The following is a 15,519-nucleotide window of genomic DNA, read 5'->3' on the forward strand; positions in this document are numbered from 1 at the left end:
TTATTGTATTTCTCTTGTCTATATTGAGTTCATCATTTAAACATTCACAGTGTAGGCTGGAAAAGGTATGTGAACCCCTAGGCTAATGACTAAGCTAATTGGAGTCAGGAGTCAGCTAACCTGGAGTTCAATCAATGAAACGAGATTGGAGATGTTGATTAGAGCTGCCTTGCCCTATAAAAACACTCACAAAATTATGAGTTTGCTATTCACAAGAAGCATTGCATGATGTGAGCCATGCCTCGAACAAAAGAGATCTCAGAAGACCAAAGATTAAGACTTGTTGACTTGCATAAAGCAGGAAAGGGTTACAAAACTATCTCTGAAAGCCTTGATGTTCATCAGTCCACGGTAAGGCAAATTGTCTATAAATGGAGAAAGTTCAGTACTGTTGCTACTCTCCCTAGGAGTGGCCGTCCTGCAAAGATGACTGCAAGAGCACAGTGAAGAATGCTCAATGAGGTTAAGAAGAATCCTACAGTGTCAGCTAAAGACTTACAGACATCTCTGGAACATGCTAACATCTCTGTTGAAGAATCTACGATACGTAAAACACTAAACAAGATTGGTGTTCATGGAAGGACACCACGGAAGAAGCCACTGCTGTCCAAAAATAACATTGCTGCACGTCTGAAGATTGCAAAAGTGCACCTGGATTTTCCACAGCGCTACTGGCAAAATATTCTGTGAACAGATGAAATTACAGTTGAGTTGTTTGGAAGGAACAAACAACACTATGTGTGGAGAAAAAAAGGCACCGCACACCAACATCAAAACCAGTATGGTGGAGGGAGCATCGTGGTTTGTGGCTGCTTTACTGCCTCAGGGCCTGGACAGCTTGCTATCAGCGACGGAAAAATGAATTCCATAACTTATCAAGACATTTTGCAGGAGAATGTAAGGCTATCTGTCCGCCAATTGAAGCTCAACAGAAGTTGGGTGATGCAACAGGACAACAACCCAAAACACAGAAGTAAATCAACAACAGAAGAAAATATGCCTTCTGGAGTGGTCCAATCAGAGTCCTGACCTCAACCGATTGAGATGCTGTGGCATGATCTCAAGAGAACAGTTCACACCAGACATCCCAAGAATATTGCTGAACTGAAACAGTTTTGTAAAGAGGAATGGTATAAAATTCCTCCTGACCGTTGTGCAGGTCTGATGCCCAACTACAGAAAACATTTGGTTGAGGTTATTGCTGCCAAAGGAGGGTCAACCAGTTATTAAATCCAAGGGTTCACATACTTTTTCTTTCCACTGTATGTGTAGGGTACAAAATGAGGTGGTCATTCAAAAATCACAGTAAACACTAGCAAACACTATTATTGCACACATGCAACTTATTATGTGACTTGTGACTTGTTACTCCTGAACTTATTGTGGCTTGCCATAAAAGGAGTTGAATACTTTTATTTAACCATTAACTAGGCAAGTCAGTCAGAACAAATTCTTGTTTACAATGACGGCCTACCCCAGCCAAACCATCCCCTAACCCGGATGACCCTGGGCCAATTGTGCACCGCCCTAACCCGGGACTCCCAATCCCGGCCGGTTATGATACAGCCTGGAATCGAACCAGGGTCTGTAGTGAAGCATCTAACACTGAGATGCAGTGCTGCGCCACTCGGGAGCCCAATTCATTTTACATTATGTCACGTTCCTGACCTGTTTTCTCTTGTTTTTGTATGTGTTTAGTTGGTCAGGGCGTGAGTTGGGGTGGGCATTCTATGTTATGTGTTTCTATGTTGGGTTTAATGTGTTGCCTGATATGGTTCTCAATTAGAGGCAGGTGTTTGACGTTTCCTCTGATTGAGAACCATATTATGGTAGGTTGTTCTCACTGTTTGTTTGTGGGTGATTGTTCCTGTGTCTGTGTATGTTGCACCACACGGGACTGTTTCGTTTTCGTTCGTGTATGTAGTCTGTTCCTGTTCGTGCGTTCTTCGTTATATATAGTTCTCATGTTCAGGTCGGTCTACGTCGTTTGTTTGTTATTTTGTAAATTATCAAGTGTATTTCGTGTCAGTGTTCGTCTCTTTAAATAAATCATTATGTATTCATCACCCGCTGCGCCTTGGTCCACTCTCTCACCGAAAGACGACCGTTACACATTATGTGGTATTGTGGGTAGGCCAGTGACAGAAATCTATATTTAATCCATTTTAAATTCAGGCTGTAACACAACAAAATATGGAAAAAGTCAAGAGGTGTGAATACTTTCTGAAAGCACTGTAGGCTACTGCAGTCACAGACTGTTATTGTCACAGTGTTCCAGAGGAATAAAAACACCAACTGATCAAATATTTAGCTGCCAGTGACAGGGCACCGAGCTGGACATGGAATCAACCCAGGCATGAGATCAAATATTGAGCTTTGAAAAAAAACAACCTTAGATTAATAAAGATATCAGGACTTAATTTAATCAATCTATAGCCGACATACAGCCTTCAGATAGCCAACCTACCACAGCTTCTCCTTTCCATCCCACATATTATATAAACAACCCAATTCATTTACTTACTGTTGGGTCTATAACTGTGTGTCCTGTTTTGTGGTATTGCACCATCAAGTGGTTGTTTGTCCACTCAAACACATCCAGAACAACCATTACTGCCCTCCTTAGGGACCATAAAACAGATAACTTCCCTTTAACACAATCCCAAATGGGCTGGATAGGAGAGAGAGAGCCCTGCTTCACTCCGCCTGGATATCTGAGTTCACACTGCAGCCCCGTCATCCATCACACCGCCAGCTGTGTTACACTCGCCACGGGAATTACCATGACAACAGTGCCAGGGTCCCCAGAGCTACAGCCCACGGTAACTACAAGTCTTCCCAATAAATCAGACACAGGCGGACAGATGTGGCAACTCGCCCTCCTCTCTCTCACCTTCCCATTCTCCCCCCTTCCATCTCTCTCTCCCTCCTTCCTCCCTCTCTCTATCCCTCCCTCCACTGAGAGATGGAAGGCAGCACTTCCAGCGCCTGGCTGAGGCTGCTTCAGAGACGGCTGGCTGGCCGAGCTAAGCTACTGTCAGAGAGGCTTGTTAAATCATTTCCCCAGTCATTTATGGCAAGGATAAGAGACTTCAATCATCCTAAGTAACCAAGCAATTTCCTTTGCCCATTTCATTTGTTTGCCTCCTCTCTCTCTCGCTCACTCTCGCTCTCACACACACACACAAACACCTGGACCGTTTTAATCTTTCGTTCAAAGCAAATGGATGTTTCGAATGAGTTTACTTTATGAAAAATGCTTTTCATTGTCAGAATACAGTACTAATGTTGTTATGTAAAGATCAACATTTGGTGAAAGGGGGGGTTACTTATTCATGTTGTAGTGTGGATGAACATCTTCACGGTTTACAATTGATCTTGGACATTAAATATTCTGAGAAAGATAACGTGGTTGAGAATGTCCGAGCAAAATGCATCAAACAGCAAAAAAACAATTCGCTCTAAAACAACAACATGCCTATGTAGAAAGAGCTACTGTCTCAGATAGTGGCACATTCCCCTCTGCCTCATTGCTCTGCTACACACATCAATATTACATTTACAACCCATCAGTCTCAACACAGCTGCAGTCTGCTGGTCCATGTCTGAAATGCACTGCTGTAAACCACATTAAAATCATAAGGGCATTGTTCAGTCCTGGCACTGGTACAATCCTCTGGTATTTAGTGTGAAAGGCCAGCCTCTGAGGGAAACTAATAGATGGGGGTCTGAACTGAACTGTTTCTGTATATTAAACAGAGGATACAATGAGGCGGCATAGGGTTATATACATTATATTTCACAGAGGCGCGTGCACACACACACACACACACACACACACACACACACACACACACACACACACACACACACACACACACACACACACACACACACACACACACACACACACACACACACACACTTAAACCCACATGCTCAAGCAAACTGACACTTGGCCACCAGTAGCACCACACACAGAACAATCTTACCCATAATGCACCACTGTAACAACATGTGACAGGAACCAGGTGGCATCCCTGAGACTACAGCTACAGCCAAGGATCAGGATCAAGCAGGAGGAGCAGTGTTTCAAAAGGCGAGGGCGCTTTGCTTTAACAACAGAACAACCATAGGCACCACTCACACCAAGTCATTGACGTTAACTTGGATTTAAAAAAAATCCTAAATTGTCAAAGTCTAACAACAAAAAAAAACTGGGTCTCCCATTTCAGTCTTTTCTCAAGTGGTTTATTGTCACGCCCTGGCCATAGAGGCTTTTATTCTCTATTTTGGTTAGGCCAGGGTGTGACTAGGGTGGGCATTCTAGTTTCTTTATTTCTATGTTTTGTATTTCTATGGTTTTGGCCGGGTATGGTTCTCAATCAGGGACAGCTGTCTATCGTTGTCTCTGATTGGGAATCATACTTTGGCAGCCTTTTTTCCTTTGGTGTTTGTGGGTAGTTGACTTTGTTAGTGGCACTATAGCCCTAGTAAGCTTCACGGTCGTTTCTTTGTGTCTTGTTTTGTTGGCGACATTCTAAATAAAAGGAAAATGTACGCTCACCACGCTGCACCTTGGTCCGGTCATTTCCACCTAGACGATGGCCGTGACATTTATACTGTTCTGATTGGCGGTGTGAGCTGGAAAATCCACCATGATGACTCATATCAAAGAAGCCCTGTTCCCATAGTACTGAATGAAAGATGAATGATCTGGGTTTGACACAGTAAAAGGTACTTCCATGGTCGGTGGGATAGGCTTACTCCTGGTAGGATGACTGGACAAATCCTAAACTAGGACCATTACTCTGCTCAATTTACAATGCTAAACATTCACTGAGAACGCAAGCCTTGGAAAACGCACAGGAAACAAAGTGGCAGACATTATGTTAATCTGAAACTGGTGTGGCACGACAAAGAATGACGGCTTCTATTTGCATTATCTTGATGAAAACGTGCCTTGTTTTACGATGAAAGCTGGAAGCATTAAATACTGAGTACTGTGCTGGATCAGGGAAGACAGGGAAGAGGTATGCTGGATCAGGGAAGACAGGGAACAGGTGTGCTGGATCAGGGAAGACAGGGAACAGGTATGCTGGATCAGGGAAGACAGGGAACAGGGAAGACAGGGAACAGGTATGCTGGATCAGGGAAGACAGGTAACAGGTGTGCTGGATCAGGGAAGACAGGGAACAGGTATGCTGGATCAGGGAAGACAGGTAACAGGTATGCTGGATCAGGGAAGACAGGTAACAGGTATGCTGGATCAGGGAAGACAGGGAACAGGTGTGCTGGATCAGGGAAGACAGGGAACAGGTGTGCTGGAACAGGGAAGACAGGGAACAGGTATGCTGGATCAGGGAAGACAGGTAACAGGTATGCTGGATCAGGGAAGACAGGGAACAGGTGTGCTGGATCAGGGAAGACAGGGAACAGGTGTGCTGGATCAGGGAAGACAGGGAATAGGTATGCTGGATCAGGGAAGACAGGGAACAGGTGTGCTGGATCAGGGAAGACAGGGAATAGGTATGCTGGATCAGGGAAGACAGTGAACAGGTGTGCTGGATCAGGGAAGACAGGGAACAGGTATGCTGGATCAGGGAAGACAGGGAACAGGTGTGCTGGATCAGGGAAGACAGGGAACAGGTATGCTGGATCAGGGAAGACAGGGAACAGGTATGCTGGATCAGGGAAGACAGGTAACAGGTGTGCTGGATCAGGGAAGACAGGGAATATGTATGCTGGATCAGGGAAGACAGGTAACAGGTATGCTGGATCAGGGAAGACAGGGAACAGGTGTGCTGGATCAGGGAAGACAGGGAACAGGTGTGCTGGATCAGGGAAGACAGGGAATAGGTATGCTGGATCAGGGAAGACAGGGAACAGGTATGCTGGATCAGGGAAGACAGGGAATAGGTATGCTGGATCAGGGAAGACAGGTAACAGGTATGCTGGATCAGGGAAGACAGGTAACAGGTATGCTGGATCAGGGAAGACAGGTAACAGGTATGCTGGATCAGGGAAGACAGGGAATAGGTGTGCTGGATCAGGGAAGACAGGGAACAGGTGTGCTGGATCAGGGAAGACAGGGAATAGGTATGCTGGATCAGGGAAGACAGGGAACAGGTGTGCTGGATCAGGGAAGACAGGGAACAGGTATGCTGGATCAGGGAAGACAGGGAACAGGTGTGCTGGATCAGGGAAGACAGGGAACAGGTATGCTGGATCAGGGAAGACAGGGAACAGGTATGCTGGATCAGGGAAGACAGGGAACAGGTGTGCTGGATCAGGGAAGACAGGGAACAGGTGTGCTGGATCAGGGAAGACAGGGAACAGGTGTGCTGGATCAGGGAAGACAGGGAATAGGTATGCTGGATCAGGGAAGACAGGGAACAGGTATGCTGGATCAGGGAAGACAGGGACCAGGTATGCTGCATCAGGGAAGACAGGGAACAGGTGTGCTGGATCAGGGAAGACAGGGAATAGGTATGCTGGATGTACTGTACAACTACTGGTCACCCTGAAGAAGCCACAGTGATGCCAAAATGTTGGTGTTTTTTTACCCAATAAATTACTGGGAGGTTATACATATGGAGTGTGCGACTCTCTTTGTTTTTATAGCTTACAGTTTATTATCCGTTAGTAAGCACCTCTACACTAAATAATTTTATCTGGGTGTACGCCAGCTCATGCTTTTTATTGCCTACTGGTTAACAACACAGAAGATGCAGTATACCAAATCTAATACAATACCGAGCATACAACCTCACATGGGCAGATAAAACCAATTCACCATGTCCTTGTTTAAACCATGTCCTTGTTTTAATAACAAAGCTACAGAGACAGCCAAGATCTCACTGAATGACCAGAAGACATGCCACTCAATGGGAGAGCACATAGCCTTGAGTGGCTGGGTGAAATAGCATAGGTTGTCCATGTGCCTGGGAGGTAGTCATAACCCCCATAGTCTGTCACTAACCATCCATCACCTTGTGCTGTGTGCAGTGTGGCTGTGCTATCGGAGAATAAAAACACAACCCCTCTGCTCCCACTACCTCCTCTCATTCCCCTAGATAGTAGCCAACGTTATTGCTAACACAACAAAAGCAGTGAATATTTGGAATGGGAACAAAGTATTGTGTCACAAATGGATTCATGTATGAGTGGGTTCTGGTTAAGTCGCGTATAGTCCTCTGTGAAGAAGCCATATCGCCAGTGGGAGGTGGTGTAATTCACCGTAAAATGAGTGGTTGTGATATTCAGATTTTTCTAGGCCATCATAATGATAAATGATGCAGCGGAATGTGTCAGCAAGCAAAACAATGTCTGTTTTCCATTTAGTTACAAATTGATACGTAGCTAGCTAATATCAGCATGAGTAACACCATCTAGTATGCAAGAAAGACAAGAAGCTTCATTTGGAGAAAGGAAATCCCAGTGCTCAGATAAAGAGCTTGGCATTTACTGTACAAAGACTCTCGTTACTATTATAATACTTTTGTCCTATTTATTCTTCATGAATAAGATATTACTGTACTTGTAGTGAAGTAGGTGTGCATGGCTCCACATCATGTGCCTGTGTTAATAATACATCATGGATGATATCTCTTCACACAAAGTCACCGTGGGCATCAGTGGCTCTTCTCTGTGCTCTGCTTGTCACTGATTTTTAGGATTACATAACAGCATTGCAAATTTGTTGTGCTGAACGCTCCTTTGTCCCTCGCCATTGCTCTTCATTTTCAATCTCTCCCTGCTTCTCTCTATCGCACACTCACTCAATCCCACACATACACCATCTGTTCCCTCTGCACTCTGTGCTCTGTGCTGCTCTGCTCTGTGGCCTGTGAAGTGCATTAGTCCTACCTGGCTCCAGCTCTAAAAAGAGAGAGCCCAGATAGCACATTTGGTTCCTTGGAAGTTGTGGGAGCGTATGCTTTTGGTTTCACATTGGTTGTGGGAACGAACCCATGTGTTTCCTGACCAGTAAAACGGAATGTTTTTTAAACATTCTGATAACAGGAGTGAACATTTCACCTGTTCTGGGAACGTTTGTTTTTAGGTTGCAGGGGGTTTCTCAGAGCATTTTACTCTGATTCCTTGAAAGTTTTCCTGGGAGGTTTTATTAACGGTCTGATAATGAAAATTATAGGTTAGTTTTCTTCATGTTCTAAGAACGGAATTTAAGAGCTAATTTATGTTATTGTGTAGAATTCACATTTTTAGAACATTCCGAGAACATTGCCAAGAACTACATAAAAAAAAGAGAACCATACCCAGCTAACACACAAAGTTCTGAGAACCATATGTTTCTTAGAGCTTGGTGAGAGCGTGGTTGTCCTATGGTTATTTTGTATACAACCTTCCCATAACATTTCCTACAGGTTTCCTTGTGGTTTTATTTAAATTAATGTTCTCAAATTGTTCAGACAACTTTAAGAAACAACGTTCTTCTGTGGGAATTTCAGTACAATGTTTTCCTCATGGTTCTATTTAAAGCCATGTTATCAGAACATTCAGAGAATGTTAAGAAATAATGTTCTTCTGTGAGAATTTCTGTACTTTTCTGCATGGTTCAATGTAAAGTCATGTTCTCAGTACATTAAGAAAACGTTCCATAACAACCACAAGAAATCATTAGTAACAGTCCCCCAAAAATTCTAAGAATGTTATTTATAAAAATATGCATTCCGTTCTCAGCATCAACAAAACTATCTCTATCCTCTATCTTGTTATGTGTGTTCAGGTGTGGTGACCGCACCCACTAATTGGCCACACCTGATCTTAATGAGTGCTTGTTCCTTTGAAATAGGGTCTGTTTGAATAGACTAAAATTAGCAGCTTTGTATGAGTTAAAAAAACAAGGCATGCTAGCTCCATCCTGGTGGCACACTGGACTAATCCCATGGATAGAGAGCAGAAGATCATAGGTTTAAAATCACACTGACCCTGTGCCACAACAAAAAAAGAAATGTGTTTGCATGATGAATGCCTAATCAAATGAATTTCCATGTGTCCTATCTGTGCTTGGAGTTCAAAACTGTTGACATTATTATTTTTATCCCTTTTTCTCCCCAATTGGTAGTTACAGTCTTGTCCCATCACTGCAACTCCCGTATGGACTCGGGAGAGGTCGAGAGCCATGCGTCCTCCGAAACATGACCCTGCCAAGCCACACTGCTTACTTAACTTGGAAGTCAGCCGCACCAATGTGTCGGAGGAAACACCGTACAACTGGCGACCGTGTCAGCGTGCATACGCTGGCCCGCACGCGATGTGACAAGGACATCTCGGCCGGCCAAACCCTCCCCTAATCCGGACGACACTGGGCCAATTGTGCGTCGCCTTGTGGGTCTCCTGGTCACAGCCGGCTTTGACAAAGCCCGGGATTGAACCCAGGTATGTAGTGAAGCCTTAGATCGCTGCGCCACTCGAGAGGCCCCTAGCTAGCAGTATTATTAAAAGTCTTATTGCAAGTTCTCAGAATGTTATGTGCTAGCTGGGTATCCCGCACCATTCCTAGAACATTGTGGTAAGGTTGTGCGCAAAATAACTATAGGACAGCCACGCTCTCACCAAGCTCTAAAAAACATATGGTTCTCAGAACGTTATGTGCTAGCTGGGTTTGAAAGGATTATAATAGAGACATGAGGTTTGGACCACAGGAGGTTGGTGGCACCTTAATTGTGGAGGACGGGCTCATTGTAATGGCTGAAACAGAATCAATGGAATGATATCGAACCCATTCCATTCACTCCATTCCAGCCATTATTATGAGCCGTCCTCCCCTCAGCAAACTCCTGTGGTTTAGACCATTGGCTTTCTCAGAGGATTATCTACACTATTAACATATTATCTTACCCATTGGTCAAAATATTATTTTTTGATTGGACATATGGTTCTCAGAACGTTATGTGCTAGCTGGGAAAGGAGCAGGCAGTCTACTTTGCTTTCTGTTCTCTCCGTATACCCTGAAGCCCTGGGCTTTAAGTGTAGAGCACTGACCTGAATACACTGCCCTCAGAGGAAAGCCACGCTGAGTACCGATTGAAGACCACGTGACAAGATTCCTAGCAATTATGAAAGATCAACGGAACTGTAGTGCTGTAAATGCATTAAAGATGCCTGCTTTTGTGTAGGAGTAAAAAAGCTAAGTGGATTCAAACTCTCACATTTAGTTCATATGAAAATTAACAGTGGAGGCATCCAGGTATAGAAAAATAAGTAATTAATAGGATAATTCAATAGATTAAGCCTTGGAAGATGTGGAAGGACAGAGCAGCTATCAGAAATATACCCATTCATTAGCATAGAGGAAGCATAATGGGAATTTTCCCTTTCTCTTAAGTGAAGACTACAATTCTATATTTACAGAGCAGCAGCACATGGAATAGTCATGGTCCCCTCAGATTCTATTTATGCTCTGTGGAGACAGTCAGAGACCGGAGACACAGAAAGATCATCCAGGCTGTGACCCCACTAATTACAGGCATTAACATCTCATCTGAGGAAGACGGCCCAGCCAATATCCCGGGTTAAGTGAGCGGGAAATGGAAGGAGTGAGTTACAGGAAGTCATCTGAGCCCCTTCACAGGGTAAACAGAGGAAGTGCCAAGGAAGGGTCACAGTCAGTGGCAGGTCTGTGATATGCAAAGGAGGGAGGTGGGTGGGTGGGTGAGAAGGGAGGACAGAGGGGGGTGGCAGGGAGGAGTGGAAGGGGGGGAGGATGTAGTCTGAAAAGGGAGGAGAGAGGTAACGGAGTGCTGCTGTACTGTGTGGCTCAGTTGGCAGAGCATGGCACGTGCAATGCCAGGGTTGTGGGTATGTACTGCTCCCACGGGGGAGCAGTACATAAATGTATGCATTCACAACTACGTTGCACTGGATAAGAGCGTTGGCTAAATGACAAAAATGTCAAGTGTAAAAAACGTGTGGAAGAGGAAGGGGTGGAGGTGTAGATGGCATGGGAGTGAGGAGATAGGGGGTGGTGTGGGAGTGAGAAAGAATATGTGAGGTGGCAGGAAGGTGACAGGACAGAAGGATGGAGGAGTTGAGGCTGATCAAATGCAGTAGAAGTTGACAGAAGGATGGAGGAGTTGAGGCTGATCAAATGCAGTAGAAGGTGACAGGACAGAAGGATGGAGGAATTGAGGCTGATCAAATGCGGTAGAAGGTGAAAGGGTGGAGGAGTTGAGGCTGATCAAATGCAGAAGGTGAGAGGACAGGAGGGTGGAGGAGTTGAGGCTGATCAAATGCAGTAGAAGGTGACAGGACAGGAGGATGGAGGAGTTGAGGCTGATCAAATGCAGTAGAAGGTGACAGGACAGGAGGATGGAGGAGTTGAGGCTGATCAAATGCAGTAGAAGGTGACAGGACAGGAAGATGGAGGAGTTGAGGCTGATCAAATGCAGTAGAAGGTGACAGGACAGGAGGATGGAGGAGTTGAGGCTGATCAAATGCAGTAGAAGGTGACAGGACAGGAGGATGGAGGAGTTGAGGCTGATCAAATGCAGTAGAAGGTGACAGGACAGGAGGATGGAGGAGTTGAGGCTGATCAAATGCAGTAGAAGGTGACAGGACAGGAGGATGGAGGAGTTGAGGCTGATCAAATGCAGTAGAAGGTGACAGGACAGGAGGATGGAGGAGTTGAGGCTGATCAAATGCAGTAGAAGGTGACAGGACAGGAGGATGGAGGAGTTGAGGCTGATCAAATGCAGTAGAAGGTGACAGGACAGGAGGATGGAGGAGTTGAGGCTGATCAAATGCAGTAGAAGGTGACAGGACAGGAGGATGGAGGAGTTGAGGCTGATCAAATGCAGTAGAAGGTGACAGGACAGGAGGATGGAGGAGTTGAGGCTGATCAAATACAGTAGAAGGTAGAGAAGTGGTGGTATAATGTGTGTCAGTGTTTAGGATAGCAGGTGTTTCTTTCCCACCCTAACTAACATCACAAAAACATCTCATGAGAATGGATGGACTTTTCAGTTGTGTTTGTAGTAGGGCTGACCCCATTTAGTTGACTGGACGATTGTTTGATCTATAGGCTGTTGGTCGACCAAGATTGTTTAAGTCGATCAGTGGCAAATATATTTTAGGCTTTATGACACATGAGACACCCGTCTGATTCACACCTGTCTGAGTGGACTAATCCATTGAGGAGGCCGCAGGGATGGCACACCAGTATCATCAGTAGTACATTTACTGTTAAATACCATCATTTCTAATCTACAATGTTTGTTTGGTTACGGTCATTTCTGTTAATGCATTCAATATATTATTACAGTCTTACCGTTGTCATTGTAGGTGTGGACACGTTGTTTGCAGAGCGGACAACCTAGGCTACACTTGTGAGAAAACAGTTGTCAATTTATTCATTGTCTTTTGGTTGGAGTGCTCCTGTCAATGTTTAGTAAGGACACGCATAGAAGTAGGCCTAGTCTACCTGGCCTGCGCGCAAATGTAGACCTATAAATGTACCCATTTGGGGATCTGATACTATTTCTGATTGTCTTAACTCACCACCACTGTGGAGCTTCTCAAAGTCATTTTTGCTTTGATCTCAAACAGCAAGTAAACAAAGTCTGTTTTTACATCCATTGAGAATGACAATAGTTCTTCAAAGAAGCCTATTTGAAAAATATTTCCAGCTCTCTCTTTAGATAACGACTTGGCATGAAAAGGGGGAAAATGTCATGCTCTGGTCCAGTGGAAACGGCATTAAAAAAAGGCCTACCTGATTACTTCTTATCCCTTGCGCAAATAGTTTACGGAAACTCTGAGGGCCCAACATATTTTATACAATGTTGCACGTTTGCTGTCGCCAATGTGATGTATAGGATATTTATTTTTATCAGGATATTTTTTACCTGCGGGCTGCAATGTTTTTATTCAGGCTATTTTTACATATTGGCAAAGGCAATAGAAGTGACTTTTAGATTTGTATAATTTTCCTTTAGATATAATTTTGATTAACCACATGACATTGATTTCAAGATATGAAGACTTTATTATAAATGAAATGAAACTGTTCCACAAAAATGTGCATATTACAAAATGTGCAATCATCAGTAGATGAATCATCAGCACGCAGATCAGTAGAAATAGTAGGATAACGTGGCACTCCAAATGGAAAAGGTTGCCGACCGCTGGTGTAGCCTATTACCGGCAACTTCAGGAGCTTAATGGCAGAATCAAACATAGGGTGTGTCTATATATGGAAAAATACACGTTTTAAAATTTCAACCATTCTATTGGTCGAAAGAACAGACAATTCTCGGTCGACCAAGATTTGTTTTTAGTCTGGGACAGCCCTAGTTTGTAGGGCTGCATTCTTCATTAAGGCGCGCATGACTTACCAAAGAGCCTGCGGTGGAATATGAACTTCCCGGCAAACATTCCAGTGACAATGGCCATCAGCCACGACATGACTTTGAGGACGCTCCATCCTCCGCCAGGGTACTTGTTCACTATGAAGGAGAAGCAGTTTCCCACCACAATCATGTGAGCCTCCGTCTGGCTGTGGGAGACAGGGTCCTCGGCGAAGATGAGGAAGTTGCAGAAGGTGACAAGGTAGGCCACGAACAGACGGGACCATGGGTGCTGAAAATAATAGCGGAAGCAGGGATCTATATCCATCTTGAAGGACCCCAAGCCACAGTCCACCTGAAGAGGGAGAGAAGATCATTGCCTGAGTGAAATCCACAGTGGATTACAATGGAAATATTTCTGAGATAATAGAGGAAATAACAGAGAAATCTGTCCAGATTGGTATTATTCTAAATTCAGACTACTCAGAATATTCCGTACTGTGATCATCATACCAAGAGCAGGACAGACAACCAGTCCATCATCCAGACTGAGATTATCTGAGAAAAACGTCAGGGAGAGGTCTTAACTCCAATCTATCAGTCTGCTCAACAGTGCAGCCTCAGAGCTTCATCATGGTCATTTTGTCCTCAAAATGGTGTCCATTTGCATTTATTTTAGATTTCTCTTCTAATCCATTAATTTGCCAGGGATGACCTTTGATTTCAGAGGTTCTCCAGAGACCCTTCCCTCAATCAATTAGATCATGTAAAAATACAGTGTCATACAAGGAAGTCTCTTGGAGCTCACATTAAGTACTTAGCTGCACATCCCTCAGATTTAGCACCATCATGCTGATATTTTGGTTCCACTGCCGGGCAGTGCTTGGGTCAGTTCCCAGCAGGACAGTAAACCCTCTGTATTTTTAAATCTGTCGCCTATTATTCATTCCAGGACTCCACCTCATCACTTACTCACCCACTAACTCACCCCTTGACTGCCTTGCCTTTTCCTGGCGCTCCCAAATCTGTCCTCTTCCGCCTCCGACCCTGTTTCCTCAAATATCCACACTGGGAATTTGTATGATCATGTAAGGCCCCAGATTAAGAGCAGTGTCAAACTGGGCTATGTGGATATTACATTTCACCAGCATCATGTTTGTCTTGCTGTAATGTGCTACCTTAGGTGTTGTTGGTGTTATATGGCTCAGCTCACAGTGGATGGTCTTTTATCAGAAGAGGCAGAGTGAAACATCCCTCTATCAATCATTAAGACTGAGATATGATGCATCATCTATGTGATGATGATGATGTAGATTGCTCACTGAATAAACAAAATAAATCCACACAGCATGTTTTTCTTCTGGACCACCTTAAGAAATATGTCTGCTGCTGTACTGACCAATAAGAAGGACGTACATAAAAAAACTACAGGAAATTCAGAACACGAGTTCCATAATTGAAGTCTCCCCTTCTCTCCCTCGTTCTAGCTATTTCTGGTTCTCATGTGAGCTCAATCATTAAGTCGATGAACACATGCATCTCCACGTCGTCACAACAGCGATGCTGTGGTGTGTCTGCTAATGTCACGGCAGATCTAGCCCATCTCAGATAACACTAGATCCCTATGCTTTAGCAACCCCGAATGGAATTATCTGATTACACAACTGAAACCTACCCCTTGCACAATAATGGTGTGTGCAAGCCATCTACATATAGATTTCATGAGAAAGCATCCCCTGTACTTTGATATGGATAGTCTACACGCACGCCACGCACACGTACGCCACGCACTTACCTGTTCCACGCTGCTTTGCGTTTCCCTCTCAATCGGTATTGTAAGGACGAGAAGCCCCGCTCGGCTCTCTCTCCTGCCTCATCAAGCCCTGCGAGCCGACAGCGGCGCTCTAATCGTCGTAACTACGAGAGGGGTAAACACGGCTGTGGCGGGATTATCCATGCGACCTGTTGTTGCTAAAACAGAGGCACCCCCCAAATCCTCTGCCATTGTGCTGGCTGTCCATGCAGCGGCGGGGCAGGGCAGCGAGGCGCTGCTTTGTCAGCACTGGCCTCTGTCTGTGGTGATGACGCTGGAGAGGCGCGCTGTGGATATATGCTTCTATCCGAACGACGGGCGCAAACCATCAGTGCGTTGCAATGTAACAAACACATTGAGCTTCCACTGGTGGCAGCGTGATTTCCCTAATGCGAT

At 44.6% G+C, this 15,519-nt stretch overlaps 1 protein-coding gene across 1 annotated transcript in view; it reads right to left on the bottom strand.

Moving 5' to 3' along the window:
- Window positions 1-15,484, bottom strand: part of LOC120066163 (transmembrane protein 117-like) — a 60,540-nt gene extending 45,056 nt beyond the window's left edge. The window contains exons 1-2 of the mRNA XM_039017327.1: window positions 15,106-15,484; window positions 13,359-13,665 (exon numbers count right to left, since the gene is read on the bottom strand). Of these exons, the coding sequence (XP_038873255.1) occupies window positions 13,359-13,638 (280 nt within the window). The 5' untranslated portion in view covers window positions 13,639-13,665; window positions 15,106-15,484. The remainder of the gene's footprint in view (window positions 1-13,358; window positions 13,666-15,105) is intronic.
- Between the last annotated feature and the right edge of the window lie 35 nt (window positions 15,485-15,519).

The sequence above is a fragment of the Salvelinus namaycush genome, chromosome 21, assembly GCF_016432855.1.
Source record: "Salvelinus namaycush isolate Seneca chromosome 21, SaNama_1.0, whole genome shotgun sequence".
In the NCBI taxonomy this organism is placed as follows: Eukaryota; Metazoa; Chordata; class Actinopteri; order Salmoniformes; family Salmonidae; genus Salvelinus; species Salvelinus namaycush.